This window comes from Alosa alosa, chromosome 14, assembly GCF_017589495.1.
Source record: "Alosa alosa isolate M-15738 ecotype Scorff River chromosome 14, AALO_Geno_1.1, whole genome shotgun sequence".
Classification (NCBI taxonomy): Eukaryota; Metazoa; Chordata; class Actinopteri; order Clupeiformes; family Clupeidae; genus Alosa; species Alosa alosa.
The window spans coordinates 16,919,153-16,943,969 of NC_063202.1; the positions used below are offsets into that span (position 1 = coordinate 16,919,153).

The 24,817-nt window shown below is 46.1% G+C and overlaps 1 protein-coding gene across 2 annotated transcripts in view; it reads left to right on the top strand.

The window, feature by feature from the left end:
• The window catches only part of adamtsl3 (ADAMTS-like 3), a 106,324-nt gene that overhangs the window by 46,036 nt on the left and 35,471 nt on the right, over window positions 1–24,817 (top strand). For both annotated transcript variants that reach the window (XM_048262925.1, XM_048262926.1), the window contains exons 4-12: window positions 5,217–5,344; window positions 9,240–9,285; window positions 10,484–10,720; window positions 13,817–13,943; window positions 20,038–20,112; window positions 22,755–22,912; window positions 23,925–24,036; window positions 24,448–24,586; window positions 24,761–24,811. In XM_048262925.1, the coding sequence (XP_048118882.1) occupies window positions 5,217–5,344; window positions 9,240–9,285; window positions 10,484–10,720; window positions 13,817–13,943; window positions 20,038–20,112; window positions 22,755–22,912; window positions 23,925–24,036; window positions 24,448–24,586; window positions 24,761–24,811 (1,073 nt within the window). The remainder of the gene's footprint in view (window positions 1–5,216; window positions 5,345–9,239; window positions 9,286–10,483; window positions 10,721–13,816; window positions 13,944–20,037; window positions 20,113–22,754; window positions 22,913–23,924; window positions 24,037–24,447; window positions 24,587–24,760; window positions 24,812–24,817) is intronic.

A 24,817-nucleotide genomic window follows, 5' to 3' on the forward strand; every position in this document is an offset into this window, starting at 1 on the left:
GTGCGCTGCTTTATTCTGTTTTTCACATAACCGCAGATGATTACAACTGAAGTGAGAGGCTTGTTAATTGTGCATTAATTATGAAAGACCTGTCGTTGAGTATTTTCCCCTGTTCAGATTGCTTTATAGAATACGAAACCCAGGCAGTTAAAGTGTAAAGTCTGAACCTTTGGTGGCACGTCCTGACCTGAAAAAGAAAAAAAAAAGTAGCCTGACACATTTTGCCAGAAAAAAAGAATCGAGGAAGGCCAATTTAGCACTAAAGGAACAGCTCTCCGAAGTCCTCTCTTAAGGGTAATTACACTCTTATTTGAGGGTGCCCCGTTGTGACAGAAAACAGCCTGCTGGTGTCTGTCACCGAAGGGAATAGCCTCTGATTCCTTCTCTCTCTCTCTCTCTCTCTCTCAAATTTTCACTGTGCTCCCCGAGTGTCTCTGTAATGGGTTCTCATGAGGATTGTGGGTTTTGTGACTCACACGTCTTTACATGGCCCTTGCTTTGGCTCCACAGGCGCCCTGCTCCTTCGGTTTTTACCTCACGGACAGAGAGAGAGCCAGCCGCTGAAAGGGTGTTGGACGTGCCGCAACACATGATTTTTATATAGTGTGCAGGTCCTGCGCTTGTGCCCTGAGATTGCCGAGGATTGGGTGCAGAATAATTTGCGTTGACGCAACACCACCAGCCCGTCTCGCTTGGTTCCTCATGGCCTTTTAATGTGTGTGTATGGTACGCATCAGGCCGTGGTGTTGAAAGCAGCGCGCCTTATTTTCCTAATGTTTACCCGGAGTTTCAACTCCATGCAATAGTCCCTGCCACACCCGGGCGTACACACGCCTCAATTAATCACCAATACTACGCATTTGCGGGGCATAACTGTCTCTTTGTGCTCAGAGTGGCTGCTTGTGTGCCTGTGCTCGTTTTGGTGTCGTCCGTGCACATTGCAGACGGTCCCTGACCTGGCCAAGGGGGACTCGGCTCAGTTGCAATCACGCAGGGAATGAGTCTAATGACATCTAATGAGCCCCTGCACATGGCCAGACAGCCTTATGAATCAACCCCAGACAGGCCCGCATTAACGTGAGCACAACACACACACACACACACACACACATACTCTGTCTCTCTCTCTCTCACACACACACACACACACACACACACACACACACACACACACACACAGAAAATGCCTCATTTTTATCACGAGAACAGCCTTCGGTTCTTCTCTAAGCCATGTGCGTTGTAACAACAAAAACAGGCGCGGAGGTGCACTGCAGCAGGAGCCCCTGGATGCTGAACTAAGAGTGGAGGGTGATAAGAGAGACAGGCTCTGAGTGACAGCGCGGATGGATTGAGTTCAGTGGGGGGGCGCCGCCCTGGCACCTGGATGATGTGGTTAGTCACATCGCGAGACAGCAGACTGGAGTCTGGAAGTGACTCCACCCAGCGGGGGAGACATGGCGTTCGTCAGCTCCCTGGGCTTCCGCTGTCGAGAGGAGAGGCTAACCAGGCGAAATCGTAGCAGCGTCCACTGCTGCAGGCCTATTTTCATTGGCAGGTATTAACAGGCTTTTATAACTAGCAGGCTGTAGCGGTGGGTGTCGGGTTTCCCTGACGGCCGTCCAAGTTATGGAATTAAGGAGCAGAAATGCACTCGCACCCGGCCGGACACACGCAAATGCACTCACCCACGCACTCCCTTTCTCTCCTCTCGCGCTCACACACACACACACACACACACACACACACACACACACACACACACACACACACACACACACACACACACACACACACATACTCTGAAGCTTGCACGCAAACACACGAAGGTCTTGTATGTGCACGTAAACATTGACATGCAAGTGCACATATTTTCTCGACACATTCAAAAGCACAAATGTTCTTCGACACGTTCAACCACAATGGTATCATTCCTGTCAGCAATTATGGTGTCATGTAAACTCCAGTGCAGTTTGACAACACAGAGCAGAGAGCAGGGAGCAGCAGAAGCCCTCTTTTGCCTTTTATCTTGAGGGGCCTCCAGGAAAATCAGAACAAATAAGTGATGCAAGAGCCCTTGTTTTCCTGAAACGCTCAGCCCAGGGGTGAGCGAGTGTGTAGCCTGTGTCCCGCTCTCTTCCATCACCACACTCTCTGGCACACACACCTCCCATAACATAATAAGGAGATGTGTGTGTGTGTGTGCGGCAGTAGGTACGGCCGCTGAGTGAGCTCTCTACCCAGGGCATGTAATTTTGTTTTTACAGGCTCCGACGCTGACTCGTCTATGGGCACGCAGCTGATTCTTTCGCCTCGCACGGCACTCTCGATGGGAGAATGTACATAAAGGCTCCGGCCAAAAATCATTGGACGGGACTCCGTCTACCCCGGTGTGTGGTTATTGCTTACTGTCAGGCTCAGCTGATTTCGGGGCAATCGAAGAGGAACGGCCCCGTCCCCGATGCCGGGACCCCGAGAGTCGGGTTCGAGACGAGTGCCAAATCGAGAGAGAGAGAGAGAAAGAGAGAGAGAGAGAGAGAGAGAAGTTGAAGTTGAGTGAAGCTCAGCCATGTGTGAGCAAGGCTGCACCTCCACCTCTCCCACAGGCACACCAGAGCACAGGCTTCCATCGACGTACCAGGAGTGGAGAGAGAGAGAGAGAGAGAGAGAGAGAGAGAGAGAGGGAGAGAGAGAGAGAGAGAGAGAGAAGGGGGAACGTTTTTGTGCAACACTCCCTCCTCGGTTCTGCTCAAGGTCAGGGGTTTCCGAAGGCTCCCGCGCCCGCATTAAACGGAGTCGAGGCAAGCGCGGAGGGAGCACGGCTAATGTTAATGTTGGTGACCAAGCATAAATAATGCTGTCAGAGGAATTAGTGTTTTTCCTGTGCAAGCAATTTGGATGAGGCCGCAAGAAATGCCTCCGTCCACCAGCCACGTCCAGGAATAACAGGCTGCACAATTGAAAGTAAATCGATTTCCATTCACAGACATACAGTACAGAGAGAAACGCAGCTTTTTAGAAAAAGAAAACTTTCCCTCCAAGGTAGGCTTTCAATGCTACTTCATTCCCATCACTCACTTTCTTTTTCTTTATTTTTTCTTTTCTGTCCATTTCATTCTTTCATCTCTCCGTGCCATGTCTCTCTCTCCGTTCTCTGTAATAGAGCGTACTAGAGCATCCGATTTTCTCCCTGGCATCTCAGGGGCTGCTGACATCACACATAAAAGCCTGGCCAACTTTCCTATTTTGGGGGGAGAGGGCGCCAGGAAAGCCTCGTTTCTCGCGCCTGACTGTTCTGCTCGAAGATATGCAGAACCTGGGAAAGATAAAGCCAGCCAGGCCCCTGGAGTACAGAAGGCTCAAAGTGGCTGAACCACCCCCCCACACACACACACACACACACCAAATCCCCCCACCCCCCTCTGTTATGGATTGACTTGTAAGTGGCTGAACAGTGTAGTGCTTCATATCACCATCTGATTGGTATTCCTGATACGCGCGCTGCAGTCGTGCTGCAAACCTGCGGAGTGGGTTCCAATTAGCTCGGGGGGGCTCAACCTGCTGCGGCGCGGTTCATCCAAGGGGCCTTTTCCAGGCTTCCCTCACCTCTCCGCCCCCTGCTGCTTTGCATTTGGTGAGAAGAATCCAACAAAGAGTCTACTACTACACTACTGCATAATTGATGGGCTTCGGGCTCCTCTCTCTCTGAACCAGCTCCTCATGTCAGCTCTGCAGTGTAGATGACTGGTACTGGAGCATAGGTGTTAGCACCAGAGGAGGTTTTTCTGACTGAGACTAAGACGCTGATAGCTACATTAAACGACTTGTGTCTGTCCCTGGAATGATGGGTCTTGCTTGCCATAAAGCCCATTTAGTTGACTAATTAGATTTTTTTGTTGCAAATCCAATATGTCTGGCGGGCTGTTTGGACGCAGGAAACTTTTAAAAAGTGACATGATTCAGACATTTTCTAAAGGGGGGAGGGGGTGGTGGTGTATGTGTGTCTTTCTGTGTGTTTACAATAGGATCACTTTTTCCCTACTTGTCACACACACAAGCCAAAACTTTTGACGATAAATGGTGTCTAACGTTGCCAGTATTCCTTGGGAAATGGCCTGTTTCTCATACCGAGGATGCAGTCATCTCTGCCAGACTATGCGGATGCGGAGAAAAGACTAAAGCTCTCCTTTGCCACATTGACCCGGCTTTGAAAGCGACTGTCATTACAGAGAAATGCCTTTTTGCACACTAGAAATGCATATCCTGTCTGAAAGGTGAATATTGTCTTCATCTATGTTCCAGCATTGTTTCCCGATGGCCCCGGCATGGAATTGAGTTAGTCAGGAAATCAGATATGTTGTGCATTAAAATCAGGCAGCCTTGCCAAGGTAATCAATACCTTATCACAAGTTTTCAAAAGGGACTTCTGTGCTAATGAAACATATGTATGTCATTTTGGGTGTTTCTCCAGAGAGCACTTGCACAACCTCAATGCCTTTTTCACTGATTTAGAATAATATCTTGCTTTACATTTAAAGAGTATTTAAAGGAAGAATTTGTTACCGCCTCAAAATGTATTTTCAGTACCACAGAATGTTGAACCCCTACTGAAGGAAAATATGTCTCCATTAAAAGAGTGAAGTCCTGCCAACACATACTAAAACCTAAATACAGCATACCAAATTATTTTTAGCCATGAACCAGATCACAGCAAGCTAAACATTACTTGTGATACTGATGCACAAGTGACCTCTTGCTCCTTTGACTTATTAACTTTTCACCCTTTTACATGAAAATAAACCTCCATCCTATTTCTGTGCAATATTAGTGCCAGATATATTCAACATAGGATAGATCCCAAATAAAGAGAAACAGAAGATTGTTTAAAATTCCTCTCATGCAGTTTCATACACTTATTAACTTTTTATATGTTGATGTTCAGAGATTAAACTGAGGTACTACTTTTAATTCAATTTAACAAACCTTGGACTTTTCCAATGTCATCACCACATGGCGGACGACACGTCCTGCGTCTCAGCGCCCTTATTTCCAAAGAGCGTTGGCTGAGTGTTTCACGCACGCCGTAAAGAGCACATTGTTTTCATCATAGTTGAAAAGTGATGTCACGTTGGGATGAGGGAGACAGAGAGGGAGGATGCGGTGAGCTAAGTGAAGATGATGATGTTCATGGGCCTCTCCGCTCTGTGTGTCCCTTCCAGGCCTCCAGGACCACGCGGTCAGACGAGGACAGGGATGCTGGCTGGGATGCCTGGGGCACCTGGAGCGAGTGCTCTCGCACCTGTGGAGGCGGGGCCTCCTACTCTCTACGCAGATGTCTGAACGGAGGGTCAGGTCACGCGCCGGCTACCTCATCAACATGCCGATCCCTCTCTACAGATGCACAGACACACACACACACACGCACATAGACACCCACACTCACAGACACACACACACACACTCACTCACTTACTCATTCTCTCCCTCACACACACATGGACACACACACCACACACTTTCTCTATCTCATTTTCTCTGTACACACACACACATGCACGCACACACACACACACACGCCACTCTCTCTCTCCCCCTCTCTATCTCTCCCCCCTCTCACTTTCACACTCACACATAAACACACACACACACACACACACACTCACACACACACACACACACACACACACACACACACACACACACACACACACAAAAGCACACTGAAAAGACTTCAATATATTGGTTGGGTGCAAACTTTTAATAAATCTCAAAATGAAAAGTTGAAAAGAGTGGACATGGCCAAATGGCCTTCAATGTTTTGTTTAGTACCCTCTAATGAAAAATAATTTCTCCAATGTCACACAGAAATGGCTAGTTAACAAAGGACATTGGCTTGTGGCTTGTTAACAAAGGACATTGAAGTAACATGAAAAGTCAGAAATGCCAATGGCATAGAAACAGCATATTCAATCATTTCTCAGCATGGTTAAATTTTTTCTCATAAATTAATCAAACATGAAATATAAGAACGTCCTCTCTGCACAAGTCCATTGCAAGATATTCAAATGCCTATCATTTTTATTCTGCAATCAGACAGAACTTAATGTTAAATTTAATTTCCCCTCGGTACGATGTAGATTATAACTGAAGCATAGATAGATAGATAGATACTTTACTGATCCTCAAGGGGAAATTCATACACTGTAGAATAACTGATGTTACTGTTTGCTTTTCAGTTGATCGATGTCTTTCCTCCTAGCCATGATTGCCATAATCATACGTACTCTTACAGATATCCATCACTCAGCGCTCAGTGTCTCATAATATTCTGATGTTGTCCCTGGCATGCGTTCTGATGTGAAGAAGCACCTCCCTGTTTTATGTCAAATCCACCATTGGGAAAAAAAAAAAAACATTTCCACCATTAGGGAGACATCATGGAAAATAAGTCATGGACCTTCCTTAGTATTCCCAAAGGAAGATGCTGAGGCCATGTAGAAAACGAAATCTGGCTACATCATGCAGATCGGATAATGAGTTAAGAGATAGAGGAAGTGGCTCATTCCACAGAAAATAAGCGTTGTGTACATGTGATTGTATATTTCAAGAGGAAACTCAATAAGATGTTAAGTGGTTCCAGTCACCGAGTGCTTACCAGCATTAAGCGTGTTAACCAATATTATTTATGTGCTATGGGGACAGCATTGTGCTGCCGGCACACCTTGTTGAGGAATCTTGTAGTCCAAAATGAGGACAGTGAAGAGGAAAATTAAAACAAAGAAGGATCCCAAGGTCAGACTAACATCCCACTCTGTCTGGAGTGCTCCACAGAAACATGTGAACTTGTGGCGATAAATCAGATCATCTGCTAATCCTCCAGAGTCTGGCTTCTGCACCAGTCCCATTTATTCCACTGTGTGTTTGGATCACACACTGCGTCTGCTGCACCTATCTTTTCAACACTGGAAGCTGGTGCCATACATGTATAATTTCACATCCCCTGTACTCTGTTGGCTTGTGTTCTCCTTTGGCATGGCTTTTTATGGCCTTTTCCACTGCTGAAAATAACATGCTCTGTGCATCGCCTGATAACGTCGGGGGAAGGCTCAGGACGATCGCCAGGCCTGCAGTAATGAGCTTTTTATTGGGCAAATATAAAACGCACATAAAGAGAGTGGCGCAGCTTAGCCGGGGCTAATTGTGCGCCTGGTAGCCCCGCTGCACCCAGTTACGGCTTGAAACTCAAACCGGGGGGCACCGTGGCTCCGTCGACCGGTGGAGTCTCATTAGGGCCGTCTTTACGGCTCGGCCCTGTCAAATTGGAATCATTGTTTTCCAATTGAATGTTTCCTGTGCGTGAAGACGTTTGCACAGTGGGGGTCTCAGGTTTCTTTACCAGTTACAGATGTGCCTGTGCAAAGCGCACAGCAGGCCTCCCTGTCCACTTAAAAGCACATTAGATAAGAGCTCATTGCACCAGATTTATCACTCCAGTACTTAGTAGCTATCAGTTGCATCATGTCTTTGCAGTTTTTATTTAAAATGTTTATTGCAACAAGGATTATTGTAAGTATCAAGTAGTGATAAAGTAGCCTTGGGATAAGATTATCATTATTGCTATTGGATGAAGACATTTTTCTCATTTCCTGCATGAATGTCAAAGGATGAATGGGAACAACAGTCACTCTCTATCTCTGCTTGTTTCCCATAGATGGGCAGCACTTAGAGGCCTGTCTGTGATGGGCAGCACTTGGAGGCCTGTCTGTGTACTCGGTCAAATTGTAAGTTGTTGATTTCCCTCCCCTGATTATGGAGATCTGGAAGTGATTCTGCGGTTGATTATGAGATTGTAAAGCCAAAAGGTCCACCGTGATTCATAGCACACACTCATGCAGCTTCTCTAGCCAAGCTCTAGCCAAGACACCTGCTCATGTTCACTGAGCTGTTGCGAAGACAGGTGCTGGGATTTAGCCTACACTGAAAACCATCTGCTAATCTTCAGGAGAGCCGGGTAGCAGCAAGATAGAAGGGGCACTTTAAGCCCGTCCTAATCTTTTTGGGAAAGAAAGAACAAAAAAAAACGCATAGCCTTACACAAGCTCTAGTCACAACAGGAAGGGGGAATTCAGAGGATGTCTTTGCCTAGTGTTGCTCTTGGAGCCAGAGTCCAGCATGCCCAGTTCCCCTGTAATCTGGTTACTGCCCCACATCACGTCCCTCACAGCAGCTACTTGGAAGTGCTCCGATTCCCCACTCCAGCAACATACAGCGAGGGGGGATCACTACGTATATCTGTCAGAGGCCGTGGCCAAGAACGGAGCCGCTCGCCCATAAAACGCACACACTGGATAGTCGCTGCGGTCGCACAACTGTGCGCGTCGCCATAGGATGAGATATGATAATATTTTGTCGTTGCAAAACCTATTTGCTCCATCTTGAGTCACCCTCCAGGGGGCGTCCATCGGTTTTATGATGTATACGCACAACTGCGAGACCCAAGGAAAAGAAAAACACCCAAGAAAGCCTTTGGACATTTTCTAAGACCACTGAAATCATAGTTTTCTTAAAGCTGTGTGGTGGTGTTGGCTTACCATGTGTTTGAATGATTTATGGATCTTGAAGCTATTAATTGCCTCATTTATTGGGAAGCATTCCTACATTGTCACAGTGCTTGTTTGGACTTTGGAGGCAGCTGAATGGCATTAGTGTAGTCTTCCTGTTCCCATTGCATAATTGAAGACAAAACTCATGTATTTACTCCAGAACGGTTGACCGGCTAGCACTGCTGCGTGCAGTTGTTTTCCTTTGCTGGATTGCTGAACGATTACTGAGTCCTGGTCCGGGTATGGTTTCCGACACGAACACACCAGTGTGCATGTGTGTGCTCAAAGGGATGTTTTGTTCTGGGACACATAGCATGGGGTTTAGCTTCACACGGCAATGGTACCTGCTCTTCTCTTGTGGTTCTGCTTATTATTACCAAGGGCTGGTAGGTAGCCATCTTGCTGTGAATAGATGTTGCAGGCCACATTTCACACAGTCTACTCTAGTGGGTAGCAGGAAAGGCCTGAGCACTGACAGTTTATGGAACGGGTATCACACTTCCAATGTCTGAGCCCCAGTGATGTGTTAACCTGATAAATGGAGTCCTGTGAGGGAAATCTGATGAAAAGACACTCAGGAGAAACTGCTGGAGGCTTTGTGAACGCTGACACCATTTTTTATTCCCACCTCTATTACAGAAACTGTGAAGGCAGAAATATCCGGTACAGAACGTGCAGCAATATGGTAAGTTCAGCAAACCTTTATCACATATGCCCTGGATGTCTGGCTATAGGCTGTAGTTATAGTTCATTTTATATTAGAACATGTACTGTGATGAGAGGAGCAGCCCATTTTCCGAGGCTATTTTTACAACTCTGTGGGTTACCATATGGCAAATCTGCACCATTTGCCTGCACTCTAAATGAATAGAAAGGGAAACTGCCCCACTAATGTCATCCACCATTGTATAACTGACCACCCTTATTTGCACGGGGTCTATTTCGAGGAGCAAGAGGTCCGCTGTCACTCTCACGCTATTTTAATCAAAGGGCGATGTGCTTTTGTACCCTTGAAGTGGTTTCATCTGGTTTTATTGTAGACCAACCATGATTTCCATCAAAGCGTGTGGGAAAGCTTCCCAGCATAATATTTATAACAATTCAGTCAAGAAGATGGACTCAGTGCTAGTGAGATATTTCTTTTCCCCCCACACAGCACTGAATTGGCATTGATGGGGTTTGCTTTTGAGTTAAGCCAATTTCTGTTTATTCCATGATTGACCCAGAGATGAAGATATGTCATTATGAATTACTCTATCGTATAAGGCCTTGTCTCAATCAAGGCCACTTGAGCTTCGTCAAAAAGGCATGTGGGGCCTCCGCGGTTGATTGCGGCCCATTGATTAGAAGCAAAAGTTTAAAGGCCCTGCCATGGACAGTGGAGCACTGATTAAGATTGCCATCTGTGAGATATCCAGATGCCCAAACGAGAGTTTGAGTGACAGACGCTCGCTGTTTTGGAACTGTCCCATCTCTGCCGACTCATTCATTTGGGCACAGTGCACAAAATAAAATGTTATGTTAAATCTTACATTAAGATCTAGTTGGTATTGTTTTTAGTATAAAGACACTTACCTAGCGCTCTCTTGTAAGATCATTTTGACTTAATTTAATAAGAGTTTGACTGATTTTAAGGCGTCTTATCAAGACAAAGTGGCTTGCACTGGCAGCCAAATTTGCTTGTTTTCATGATGAGACATGTTAAAATGAACGAAACTCTTAAATTAAGTCAAATTATTTTCATGCTACAAACAATACCAACTAGATTTTTTGATAAGATTAATAACACTTGGTTAGATAAGCACAGTGCTCGGACTGTGTTGCTGTGGGAAACTAAGACTGGCAGTGAATGATCATCTCAAACCACTACCTCTCTCTTGCAGGACTGCCCAAAGGAGTCAGGGGACTTCCGAGCCCAGCAGTGCTCGGCACATAACGACATCAAGTACCAGGGCCAAGCTCATGAGTGGGTGCCCGTCATCAACGACCCAGTCGCGCCTTGTGCCCTCAAGTGCCAGGCGCGGGGCAAGAGCCTGGTGCTGGAGCTGGCGCCCAAGGTTCTTGACGGCACACGCTGTCGAACGGACTCTTTCGACATGTGCATCAGCGGGATCTGCCAGGTAATGCAGTGGATGCAGAACATTGCTAGCTGGAGTGAAAATAGGTATTGTGCATCACGTAGTAATTCATTGTACTGTAATGATGAGGTGATAAGGTTCTCTATAAATATCTCAATGTGTGATTCACACAGTAGATCCCTTATTTTCATGTGCCAATATTCCACACACACACACACACACACACACACACACACACACACACACACACACACACACACACACACACATACACACACACACATACACACACACTTCACCACTGGGGAGTGTGAATATACAGTATAGTTTTGTGCTGTCTGGTTAAGAGCGTGTCTGTGTGTGTGTGTGTGTGTGTGTGTGTGTGTGTGAAAGCGTTTATCCTCCTTGAACGCCAGCTCCAGTCCCTGAAGTCATCTTCCCGTGTCATGCTATCAATCTCTATTAAACCCGAGGCCCACGAGCGGCACTTACTGTACACACCAGGGCCTTCTGCTCCCCCGTCCAAGATGTTCTCCTTGGACATAACCGAACAATCCGCAGTAGCCAGCCTGGGAGAAACCATGCACCTAAAAATGAGAAGATAATGAAATAATAATCTTAAACATGGAAAAATTCCTCCAGTCAGTGTCACCCATCCAAAGCCCCCGGAGCCTATATTTAGTGCAGTCTGCCCTGCTGGAAGCAGCTCCACTGCAGAGGAATGAATGTGTGCGCCCTGCCAACTCCTGTGCACTAGACAGATGAAGCTCTCCATCAGCCCGCGCTTATTTAGATATCAGTGCTTTTGGTGATTGGGGTGGTCTCGGGTGCAGTGCGGTCTTGAGATCTGGAAGTGCTGAGGCGGGCAGGCATCAGCGGTGAAAGCAGTCTGACCCGAGCAGAGTGTGTGTGTGTGTGTGTTTGTGTGTGTGTGTGTGTGTGCATGCATTCAGGCACATACATTTGTGTGTGTCTGTGTCTGTGTTTGTGTCTGTATGTGTGTGTGTGTGTGTGTGTGTGTGTGTGTGTGTGTGTGTGTGTGTGTGTGTGTGTGTGTGCTGCATGGTAACACACGCATGCACTGCTCTAGGTCTGTGTGTGTGTGTCTGTGTGTGTGCACTCGTGCAAGCACACATGTGTGTGTGTGTGTGTGTGTGTGTGTGTGTGTGTGTGCCAGTCCAACTCCCTGAAGGGGTCCTGCATTCCTTAGAGAGAGAGGGGGCCAAGGAGCCGGCTGGACTGGACTGGGCTCGGGGTGGGGCGGAGGGAAGGTTAGGCGGGCCGATGCCCAGTCTGGGTTGGGTTTCCAGCTGACCATGACTCCAGCTTCAGCAGCGATACACGCACAAGGCCCAGCATTCACAAAAGGGCTGCTGCTACTGCTTCCTGGAATGGGAGGATAATTACTCTTCCTCTTTCATTGGAAGGTTGTCAGGGTTTTGACATGAATTTCCAATACAAATACATGCTTTCGGAAGGCCAACCACCACTTCATAATTAGGGGGATCGGCCCTCTGCTCATGTCTATGGGCTATTATCATGTCACTGATACTTTTTGACTCAAGGATCACCACATCAAGTAGTGACTTTCCCTCTTCATTGGCCTTGACCTGTGTTTGTCATAAAACAATCCACCGTATTGTCCCACTGTAATCCTAATCTCATAATTCCATGCAGTGGCGAGGGTCATTTTCGCTGTGACCCGGCCTCTCAGTTCCGGAACAGAGGTAGAATATCAAAATCCCGAAATTTGAATGGTAATTTTGCCCAGTGCCATGTCATACCAGCTCTCTCTCTCTGGTTGCATTGTGCTGTGTCTAATTCGACCAGAGTCCCAGGTCATTAGGATAATGGCCCTAAATGATCCCTGACTGTTTACATGTGCCTGTTTACCGGAGCTACCGGTTATTGCTAGGCTGTTTGTTTTTGCTGGCTGCCTTTCCCATGGCATTGGGAAGTGTGTGCTGTTTTTTTAACCTTGACGTTCTGCTGTGAATCTTGGCCGCATTCCTCCCGTAGGTGGCAGATTCTGGGGGAAGCGCACAGCAGTATACCGTGCAAGCCGAGTGAGATGGGGAGAGGCGGAGGTGCGTTCACTACCCACCACCCCCACCCTCCCCCCACCCCACCCCTCGAAAAAATGGGTTAAATCCTTGCTGAATGAATTGAATCACAGGTGCCTCTGTAGATACTCTCCAGGGATATCATTCAGAAGAAAGGAAGCGAGAGAGAGAGAGAGAGAGAGAGAGATGAATAAAACTAAGTATGATCTAAAGCACAGTAAGCGGGCAGACATTCCACTCCCACATCAGTGGAACAGCCCCATACCTGGCCATAGCTTGAAAACAGGTGCAGCGGCAGGCGAGTGGGAAAAGCCTTTAGCGGCTGTCTCCGTCCCAGGGAATGCAGTGCCTTTGTTTTCCCTGCTGAGCTTTTCACTTGGCAGCTGCTTTTCCGTCCCACTTCCATTTTAGCTCTGCCATTGCGATGGAGATTTTCCCCAAGTACATAGCCGAGAGAAATGAAAGGTTAATGCATGAGTGCAGAATTATATCACACAAACTTTATGGGCAGGAGTAAAAGATGTCATTATAGAGGCATACATGTTAAAATCATGCAGCCAGCTACAGTATGTAGTCACATCTTATTCGCACATAACTATTCCTATTTTTTGGTAAAAATTTGTACTTGCATAGTAAATTTTGTAGACCAAAAAGAGACATAATAGTATTGTTTCTGTCAGACTCTTAATACATCAACATTACTATCATGCAGTTTGGCATGAGGCACTCCTTGGCTCACATCTGCGCTGTGCTTGCCTGCCTGCGTGTCTGCCTGCCTGCCTGCCGGAGGTGTGCCGGAAAAGAGTCGTGCAATGATATTGTCTTTGATGGATGAGTCTGGAGACCGGCTCCTCACTCGGTTCCTCATTCTGACAGAATGAGGCTATGTACTGTATGTAGTCTCTCACCAGCCTGGGCACATTTGTATGACATTGTGTGCTGGTGAAGGAGCGGCGAGCAAGAGAGATCGGAAAACAAGCAGAATTCCTGAAAGAAAAAAAAAACCCGGAGTGTTTGTGTGCTGTGTCAGTGCGATTCCCACCACCCCCTCTTCCCTCTCTGTTGCTGTTGGCAGGAGGTGGGATGTGATCGACAGCTTGGGAGCAACGCCAAGGAGGACAACTGCGGAGTCTGCGCCGGCGACGGATCCACCTGCCGGCTGGTCCGAGGCCAGACCCTGTCGCACGTCTCACCGGACGAACGTAGGTACACCGTATCACCCCCACGCTGGTAGCGACCCACTCTCTTCACTGCTCCTTCCACACACACAGCACCCACTTGCTGGCCTTTTGGCACCTGTTTAGGCTGTCAGGGCCTTTGTAGACAGACTCCGTTGCTTGGCCATAGCCACACTGTTATTGCCATGGCCCGCAGCAGCACTGTGAACACAAGCCCCTCTGCATTCCATCTGGCCTGGGCTGCATACAGACTGGGCTGTCCTGTGAACACTCACACTGAGCAAAATGCTTTGTTTTGTTTTTTTTTCAATGCAGTTTTGATCATAAAAGTTAATGCGTAGATAAAAATTCCTTTTGGCCGCCATCAGTTTTATTCTTTGTGCAGTGCACTTTTAAAAAAAAGTACTTGGAGTATTTGTCCGAGGCACTAAACTCGGAGCATAATTGCAACAGTTCTTGTAGGAGCATTTGAAGTTTGTAAATTGTTTTAAAAAATTAAGTCCATCCAGATTTCTCAAGAACCATGATGGTTTGGACATGACTGTTTTCATTTTTGCACAAAGCCACAGAAAGCTCCGTGGTATTGACTTTGGGGCGCTTTGTATTTATCTGGTAACTATTTGTTACTGTACTCAAGTTTTGAAGGCCTGACAGCGCTGCTCCAGGTCAGGGGGAGGGCTGCTTCAAAAAGACCTTCAGCGTTTCCCAGAACATCTCCAGGGCCCGGCAAGGCCCTCTCCACAGCTGCCTAATGAAGGACATGTCTCCAGCAGTCAGACTGCCAGCGCACACAGTTAGCATTCCGAGAGCGAACATCCTTGGTCTCGTTTTCAGAGGTTACCGGTGCCATGCGGTACTGGATGCTCCTCAAGAACTCCAAATATGATTTTTTTTTTTTTGTGAAGCAGTCTCTGTCTGTGCAGACATCTTTTGTTTATTGGTCTGGGATTTATGTGGGTTCAACATTCACACATGATTTACTGTTGCTTTTTATAAATGATTTTATAAATAGTTTCATGATGTAAGTTACATTTGGAAAAGGGAAAAAAAATCATTGAGTGCTTAAAGTTTGTTGCCAAATTGTAATGTGTCCTGTTGGTCCTAAAGTAAAACACTACAATATTCCATTTAATGGGTTTTGAATTTAAGGCCTCGTTTTAGTATTATTGTCGTTACTATGAACAAGAACATTGTACAAGAGGGTGCGACTGCCTAATTGTATTTCTTCCCTTGTGAGGCACACCTATAATAATTAGGTGACCTGCTGGTTTTCTGCACTCACACCATCTATGATAGCTAAAATACTAGCTCTAAATGCACTTGCAGTGGTATATGCATAAGTCTGCCTCAGTGCCAACCTGTAAATGGGGATGTGCTCAAATGTTATATAGTGGAAATAGAACTTTATATTGTTTTTGGAGAGCCCCAGACTCTCCAGCATCGGTGCGTCTGTGGCTGGCAGTTGCGCGCCAGTCATTTACCTCATCCAAATTCCCCATGGAACAAAGCGCTCAAAGACGAAGAAAGACTAGAACTTTTGTTTCAGAGTGGCAGTCGCAGGCATTTTCACAGCATCATGCCATTCACTTTAAGAGCCTGTTTAACCAAATCTCGGAGTAACTCAATCCAAGCACGTTACGCTCACTCTAATAAAGGCCACCTACCTAATAATTCACCGTGTGCAGTGATGACATGCCGGCTTCCTTTAAGTCCCATAGCAGAGCTGGCACCAGGCGGCCGCATGTAACTCCGGTAATCAGATAGGCCGCGCTCTCCAGGCTGTTATTTTTCTGGATGATAGTCCGGATTCCTGGTTGCTTTCTTGCCCTTCTCGTTATTAATATGCAGTAAACCTCCTAATGAGCTGCTGGCAGTTCCGGCCCATTCCTGTCAGGAGTGGAGGAGCCCTACATACCGGCTGCAAGAAAGGGAGACAGAGATGGAAAGAAAGAGAGGGAACGAGAAAGAGGACATGCAGCACAGGACCGAGGGTTTATAGTTGACTTTTGTTTTCCTCCGGCGTCTTTGCGTTTTGTGTTCTAGTATCCATTAATCACGCCTGCCTCCAGGGTTTGCTCCACGGCTGCATGGAAAAGTAAGCCCTGAAGTGAACTCACAGCTAATTTCCTCTCGTATCAGCCCAATTATGATCAGTGTAAAAACTAATTATGTGGCATTTCTCCTCTCTGTTTGGAAAGACTATTTTGTCGGTGACAGCTGACGAGCTTAAAACTGGAGTCTCACTTCTTTCATTGCACTCATAAATCCCAAGATTTTGCCGAATACGTTTCCAAAAGTAATTATTTTTTGGGGGGCACCATAGACGCTGGCCCCCTTCCAACTCGACTTAATTGTTGAAAGACTCTGCCCATATTCAGAGGGAGAAGTACTGTAGGGCCCTCATGCATCGGAAAATAGCGTTAACACTCAACCTTTCTATAAACCTCTCGCCTTGTACTAAAATATTCTGCGTAAACCACACGGATGGTGCTGCTTCCAGCCATATCTAGAGCCCAGAGGTATCTCTTCTCAGTGGCAAATCTCAAAATCTCAAATCTTAAAATCTCAGCTCCACTTGTCTAAATAGGCAACCGCAGGCCCATCGCTCTCTGCTTCTATTAGGGGTGAGTCGGCAAGTCTAGATCTGAACAGTCCCTGACCTATAAAGCTTTTCTTCTCGCACAATTCCCTGACTTCAGCAGGTACTGTATAATAAGAGAACTGAAGACAGCCATGACTAATGGACTCCATCTTGAAGATTTTTTTTCACCTCTTTGGATTAACGGATAAGGTTGTCAAAGAAATTGCCTTGGTGAACAGGGCACAACAAATTTTCATTTATTAACTGCAGGTAGAATGTGAAAGTGCATAAATATGCAGGCTGCAGTTGAATATTCTATTAGATTGCATTTTCCATGCTCATAAAAGCAAAATTATAAATAATTAGCATTAAACTTTTCACAGAGTTAATCTTATTTTAAGCTTTTCTTTTTGTTGATTGCCTCGATAAAAATCCACAAATACAAAAGGTTGAAAGAGGACATGATATGCAGATTTAAGCATCTTGTTTTTCAAGGATGTGTCAGCCCACGCCATCCTCTGCATAGCATATGTCTAAGCCGAGAATAACGCACATCGCAAGCCTTGTTTACAAACACAAAGCACAAGCAAAGTAGGACAGAGGAAGCAGGTTTAGCCCCGCAAACCTAAACAGAATTGTTCAACTCTGAAACCTCCTTTCTTTTTTTGTTTCCTCCTTCCACCAATGCCATCTTTGTTTAAATTCCTGCTGTAACTCAAGTCGGCCAGCTTCACAAATCCAACCTGGCATAGGATAGGAATGTAGTTGGACATCAGTTGCATTTGGACATGGCCTCTTCTTTTCCATGGACTGAACCAGTTTGAAAATAATGGCAGCGCCTCCGCATCGTAAATGTCAACTGATCTGTGACTGGCTACACTATTCCAAGGGGCATACTAGAGAGGGCCTCTCTGTTTCAGACGGGCCAGTCCACTGATTCTGCCTGTTTGGATGGTTTCTTCCTGTAAAGCGACTAACAACACATTATATAAGCTCCAATCATCAGTCATCTCACAGTATTGCTGTAAGGACTATTACAGTTTATTGTATGGCTCTTCAGAAAGCTCCATAGAATTAAAATAGTGATCTCAGTGAGTCTGATATCGTATGAAATAAATTATATGAATGATATCAAAATGAGTAATGACTAATGCCACTGCAAACAGATTTTGTACTAGTGATTCACATCTTCCATGTCATTCTTCAATCACATACTGTACAGTAATGGAAATGTATTTTAACCTACAGTATGTCAGAAAGTATTGCATTGCTACGCAACACCTGAAACCTGAAAGTTCTGTTTTCATGGAGAACTATTTTTCTCAGTAGAAGCCAGGAAACAGCAACAGAATCATAAAAAAGACATATTTTGTAGAAAAGTCTTTTATCGCTTTGGCAAGAAAATCATATAATAAGCTGTGCATTACAGTTCTGTTCGTCCTGTCTGGATTTATTTCTCTAGATTGACGTAGAGACTATACATTATCCACAACATATGGATTCCAGTGGTCCTTTGCTCAAATCTATAGTTTTTATTATAGTCCTAGGCTAGCAACATATTTCTGTGAGTTTTATAGCAGGGTGAGTCATATTTTAAAATTTAATTGATACATTTTGCATATGTGCTTCAATAGCCTCGCCATAGTCCCAGTTGGGTTGACCCATCAGTTGTTTTGACTCATCCGTTTAAAGTATCCGGAAAAAGATGTGATGTTACATACTTTGCACTGCTGTTTAAAATACATCTGGGATGATTAACCAGAATGCAGCCTTATTGTGTGCAGATGCCCTGTAAAATTTTTGCTGTCTTGTCTCAGGTGCTAAATCAATTACACTCCAAATGAGGAAAAGATGAACCAGGACGAGTCGCACACATGCTGAGGGACAGCTTGATGTGTTGCAGCTCTGACATGCATCTTCTCCAAATTATGTTTGCTTCATAAATTTCCAGAGAGGCTTCTCTTTAAAACAAAACAGAAAATAGGCATGGCTAATCCTACATCCACTCTGGACCTCGCTCTGCTGTCCGACTCCAGAACGAAATCCAGGACTGTTTCTCGGGTGGGGTGGAAAACGGCCAACTTTCCAAAAAGCCTCCAAAATGCTTCATTAAACAAACCCTACTCGCTTGTCACCTCGTATCCTGGGAAAGGAAGAGTTATGTGGTCCATCACGCTAACGGATGTCTTTTGGTGGGGGGCGAGGGGACGAAACACAAGAACACTCTAAAAGCCTTATCCTCTTGGCAACTGGGTGGATCAGCCGGGTTTAAAACGGGTTGAGTGCTGGCAAGGACCATCCTAAGTCAGACAGACTTCAGTGTGTTTCTGCGCCTGGGCCTGTCGGTGGGTGGGGGGTCAGGGTGTGGGGTAGTAGGGGTGGCGGGGTTGGTTGAGGATGCGGCTGGATGGTGGCTGAGATGCGTTTTAGGTGCGGGGAGGCTGAGCGAAGCCACAGCGCTCTGCGTTCCGCTCCAGCATTCCTGGCACGCCGCGCCCTCTGCCTCGCATCCGAGCGTCTGAGACGAGAGCGGAGAGATCACAATTAGTCTGCTGCTCCCTGGGCCTAAAGGCCGCTCTGCAGACAGCCAACACCGCACTCCCCTCACTTGGCTCACAGCTCCGAGAGCCGCTCAAGCGTGAGACAAGCACTCCAAAAGCAATTTTTAATTTCAGCATGCTGCATGCCCCAGTGTGTGTGTGTGTGTGTGTGTGTGTGTGCAAGAGAGAAAGAGAAAGAAAGAAAGAAAGAAAGAAAAAGAAAGAAAGAGAAAGACTGTCCTGCTATCGTACTCTAGACTATGACCATTCCCTGACCTTCTGTAGTCCATGAATCTGTCAGGTCGGCCTTGCTTTAGGGTTGTCTGTGTGTATGTGTGTGTATGTTTGTGTGAGTGTTTGAGTTGGGAGGGGGTGGATGGGAGCGTCAGTTGTGTTGGGTGGCCACATAAGAAGCACCATTAGCAGGAGCGTTACGAGCTGCTTATACTATTCATATCAAGTTATATCACCTGCCAGTCACCCCTCGAGCACCACTTCAGGATCCTTACTGTTCAAGAGCCAAGCCCAGTAATGCACCACTGGCCCTTGAGGAATGTGATATATCACACACACACACACACACACACACACACACACACACACACACACACACACAAACACACACAAACACACACAGGCGCCTAGTCTGTAGCTTGACCCAAATGGCCCTCTCGAGTTGAAACTCTGGACCCTGTTTTCTTTATCTGCCTTTGGCCGCCTTTGCTGCCCCACTCCTTCATTTACCCAAATGCTCCTCACAGATAGATATACAGTATAAAAAAATCACAATGAGTACTCTTAGCAGCCGCTGTTAGCATCTTATGCAGATATGGACATGTGAATAAAGGGAAATGCCTTTAAACATTTGAAGAGGACCTTTTTTCCCCCTTTTCTCACATTGGTGACAGAGGTTTTTAGTTCGGCGTGGCGAGTAACAGTCAGGAAGTGTGTGCATCATCACCTAAGGTCTCTCTCTTGTTTGTGCTTCAATTTACAGCTGTCAAGACCGTCATTGAAATTCCTCTAGGAAGCCGGAACCTGAGGATTACAGCCAAGGGACCTGATGTCATCAGTGAGTAGAACTCCCCCGCCATCACCACCTTTCACTCAACCCCCGCCTTGCCTCGAAAATATCAGCTATCCAAGCGGAGACCGTGAGCAGTCAGCCCCTCAGTTAACCCTGAAAAAATCAACCTGTGCTGAGCCCGTGGATGCAGAAACCCCCCCCTGGGGTGAAAAGTTCACCATGCTGAAAGCACATCACTGCTTTCCACCATGGCTCACTTGGAGAATAGTTTCCTCTTTATTAAATCATGTGAAATACGTGTGAGAGATAGATCCTCGTGTGTTTCCCCAGACCCTCCCCCCCACCCCTGCGTATCTGGGTAAGATGTATTTTTGGAGAGGCCCGAGTTTTTAAGTGGTCCTGACAATGTCGTTTAACATTCGGCTCCTATTAGAGCTGAATGGCTTTTCCTCTGCGTTAGAGCGGCAGTAAATTCTCAGGTACAGATCTCTTTTTCAGGAAAGGATCACTTGCAAGACAAACAAAGCCGTCATTAAATGAGGTTAAAGCCCGGACATAAATAGCGCCTGACTGCACGGGCTCTCTTCCTCTCACTTGCGCTCTCCCACCGTCGCCACCGCCACCTTTGTTCTGTTCCACAGTCCGTCCTTTTGTGTCGCGCCGGCCGGCCCCGCGCTCACTCCCTCCTCGGTCACTTTCGCTCAGGCTCACTCTCCGTCCGCTCCTCCGTCTGACATGCGGTGGGGAGCTTGGCAGGTAGGCTGCCATCCTGATTTATAGAGGAAGCCCTCGCTGTGCAGTCTTTGCACAGAGCTCCTTGCGGCTGCTGGAAACGGCTCGCCGTCTCAGAGCAGAGGCCCAGAACTGAGACTGAGGACAGGGGAGGGGATGAGGGGGTGAGGGGTAAGGGTCTATATTGGGGGCGTCCTGTCAGGAGAGATGAGAGATGGGCTCCAGTGACCGCCCTGCGCCCGTCCGGGAGACCCACGTGTTGAGCAGACTGACGCCCCTCAGCGTCTTGCTCACATGGGACCGTCTGTCCACACCGCTGGTGGCAGCCGTCACTTTTAATGACGCAGCCGTGGGCCACTGGTTAGCACTCTGGACTAGTAACCGGAGGGTTGCCGGTTCGAGCCCCGACCAGTGGGCCGCGGCTGAAGTGCCCTTGAGCAAGGCACCCAACCCCTCACTGCTCCCCAAGCGCCGCCGTTGTAGCAGGCAGCTCACTGCGCCGGGATTAGTGTGTGCTTCACCTCACTGTGTGTTCACTGTGTGCTGTTTGTGTTTTACTAATTCAACCGATTGGGTTAAATGCAGAGACCAAATTTCCTTCACGGGATCAAAAAAGTATATATACTATATATACTTTACTACTATACTAATGTGCTCCAGGCGATCTATGGGATGTTTGTCTTGTCAAGTGTTCTGAAAAAAGGTTGGATTTTGAGTGACCTTAAAATTGCTATACCAGATAATAAAGAGACAAGCCATATGTTAGAGCAGAAGAGTATTGTATGAAATTTTGAAGCGGGTAAAAACCCCACAAAAAACTAAAGAAAACGGGTATTTTTCCCTTTTCCAGTACTGTGGACATAAGTTCATGAACTCTGCAAAAACTAAATATTTTCAGAAGCTATTAAGAAAATATATAATCATATTTCCCCTTAGACCAGCCTTAATGGAGTTACTTCGCAGCCATTTGAATTATGAATGGCTTTTTGCATGGCATGGCAGCATACAACATGTCTTAATTGGTTCAAGTTGTGAAATTCCAAATTGTAACATAGTTTCTGAAATTACTGTGCACTCCCAGCCATTTTGAAAACATAACATGCACTTGTTGAAATGTTAGTCACTCTATCATTTTAATGGGAGCTATGTTTTCTGGGAACGGTTTGATAGTCTTCGTCAGCAAAACTGTTTATCTCAGAATCACACATGTGAGGGAAAGGAAAGCTAAACAAACTTTAAATGTGACAGGAAAAATGTCCATCGATGTGTAACCACACAGCTGAAGGTGATTATTTTTGGAGTATTCAATTAGTTTTATATTTATTTTGTCCAGTGACACTTCTCATTTTGAATGATTGCCACATGCAAGGTTTATGCAACATCACCTTCAGGCAGCTAAATGTTTTTATTTGCATGTTTGGTCGTGCTAATTCATAACACTCCCTTGTTGATTCTCCAGTGATTAATACTGGGAAGACTGCAGATTTTTTGGAATGTTAATGAATCTCTCGAACAGTTCACTCTGTTATTCATTTTAGCACAGCGGTTTGCAAACAGAAAATGACTCGGATACACAATGACATGTTGGTTTCATGCTGTTAAAAAATATTTTTTCAAAACACGCTTAATTTATGATCTCACTAAGCCTAAAACACAAATGTGCACAAAATATGTTTGTGAAGCTTGTCCGTGGATTGTTTGACAGAATATGCTTAAGCTTTCAGCATTAATAAATATAAACCTTTAATATGAATGTTAAAGCTACACTTATTTCTTCATGTGGACATTCCTTTTGGCTTTTTCCTAATGAATGCTATCACCAGATGCTGATGTAGCATTTTCCTTGAAAAGAAAGATATGTGGCTCTTTCATTTTCACTAGGGACCTGGTCACCAGGCTGGATGCTGACCCCTCTTCCCTCAACCCCTTTAACCCCCCCTCTCTGTGTGTTTCAGTTGTGGAGGCGCAGACAGTCCAGGGGAGGCGGGAGGAGCAGGTCCTGAGCGTTCCGGGATGGCATGTCCTGGGAAACACTACCGTGGAGTTCCAGCGCGGCCCAGACAGGCAGACGCTGCGCAGCCCCGGGCCCCTGGCAGCCGACTTCACCATCAAAGTGAGTGCTAGCCACGGGCTCCAACAGGTGGAGGGGCATATTTCAACTGCACGAAGAGTGGGAAGGGCTGGGAGGAGGTAGGCCAAGCGAGCGAAATAAAAGGCATACCATGGAATGGAAAATGTATGGCAGTATTTTAAACAATATTTGCAGCATTTATTTCCAGGCCCTGACAAGGCTGTTTAGTTTTAGACCCATCTGTTATTGAGCCAAGAGCTCCTTCTTTAAAATATGGCACAGCACAGGCAGTGTGTTTTGCAGCCTCTCAATAACTTTGCTCTCGTTGCTGTTCAGTGCATCAATTCTCCGTGCTGTAAATATGTTTGTGATATGTTCCCGTTTCTGCTACACAGGCTTTTTATGTAACTCTATACTCTCACAGAGTACATACATGTATGAACTCCCAAGCAATTTCAAAGCACTTATGGCCACACAAGCGCGCAGAATAAATATCCCTGGCAAGCCGTCGGTGTCATCACAGGATTGTGCTAATTTAAGATGACGCACTTCTGCAGCAAATTAGAGCCCCATGCACGCCGCCACGGCCTCAGCAAGCATCATTATGAGCAGGTTAAGACCGCTGGATATCTGACGGCAGACGCAAGATGCCGTCTTTTGTGTGGAACAAGTGATGTCATGGCATTTAGGATTTGGACCGGCCTGTTTTAGCCAAGAAACCGCTCCACATGTCCTCTAACTTCAAACGCTATTGGCTTTGAAAACGTCATTGGCTTATGGGAACGGCCTTGTTTCTCATCTTTGAGTAATGCCATTATTGATGTTGAAATTATTAATTTGGATGGAACCACATTAAAAAACGACTGTGTCCAGTGTTTGATTACATGGAGCCTGAATGTTGTCGCGAAGGATAACAGTGGTTTGGGTTGGCATCGAGGTCTGTCCAAACAACTGTGTTTTTGATTGAATGCTGTGTACACAAGGACAGTGAAGCATCCAGGGCGGCCACACTGAGAGAGATTGATGGCGCTTAAACAGTCTGCCCTGTCTGCAGGTGAAGTATGCGGCTCCGAGAGACACCATGCTGCAGTTTATGTCCTACCAGCCCATTCGCTATCAGTGGAGAGAGACAGACTTCTTCCCCTGTTCAGTGACCTGCGGAGGTGGTGGGTACTTCTCAAAAAAGCACTTCCCCTGAGAAAATTGCACTTGCCCAAAAAATGACTCAGTTTTATAGTATTTTATATAGCACATATTTGAGGGTGACACCATTCAGTGTTAATATTTTGTCCCCTTAAAATTATAAGGTTCTATCTGACTATTCTTATTATATCTATTGACATATTCTTATTCTGTGACACCTTAAGAAGATGAGGTGAGGTGTTTCTTGTAGTTATGCATTTTTGGACATTATATCTAAAGAGGTTTGTTCCATTTATCAGTATAACTCTATGGAATTCTAAGACTTTAAAGCTCAATATCTCAGAACTACTCAGAACGTAGATGGAACCTTATAATTTGATTTGTGCTTCTTCTTGTCCTACACCTAACTCTCAATGACATGTTGTGAACGCCAGGCTACCAGCTCAACTCTGCTGACTGCGTGGACATCCGCTCCCATAAAGTCCTGCCCGAGCACCACTGTGAGAGTTACCCTGAGAACACCAAGCCCAAGCCCAAGCTAAAGGAATGCAACATGGACCCCTGCCCAGAGAGGTACCCTCCACAATTTACAGCCAGTCCCCACCAGCACAGCCCAGACAGAGAGATGCCAGAAGAAACTATTGGAGTGCACACTGTCATTTTATAGGATGTGATTCTTTTACTATGTTGTTAAAATAAAAACCGCATCCTTGGGTGCAATAGCTGATGGGGCACTTTTCTTCACAGTGATGGCTTCAAGGAGGTGATGCCCTATGACCATTTCCAGCCCCTGCCACGGTAAGT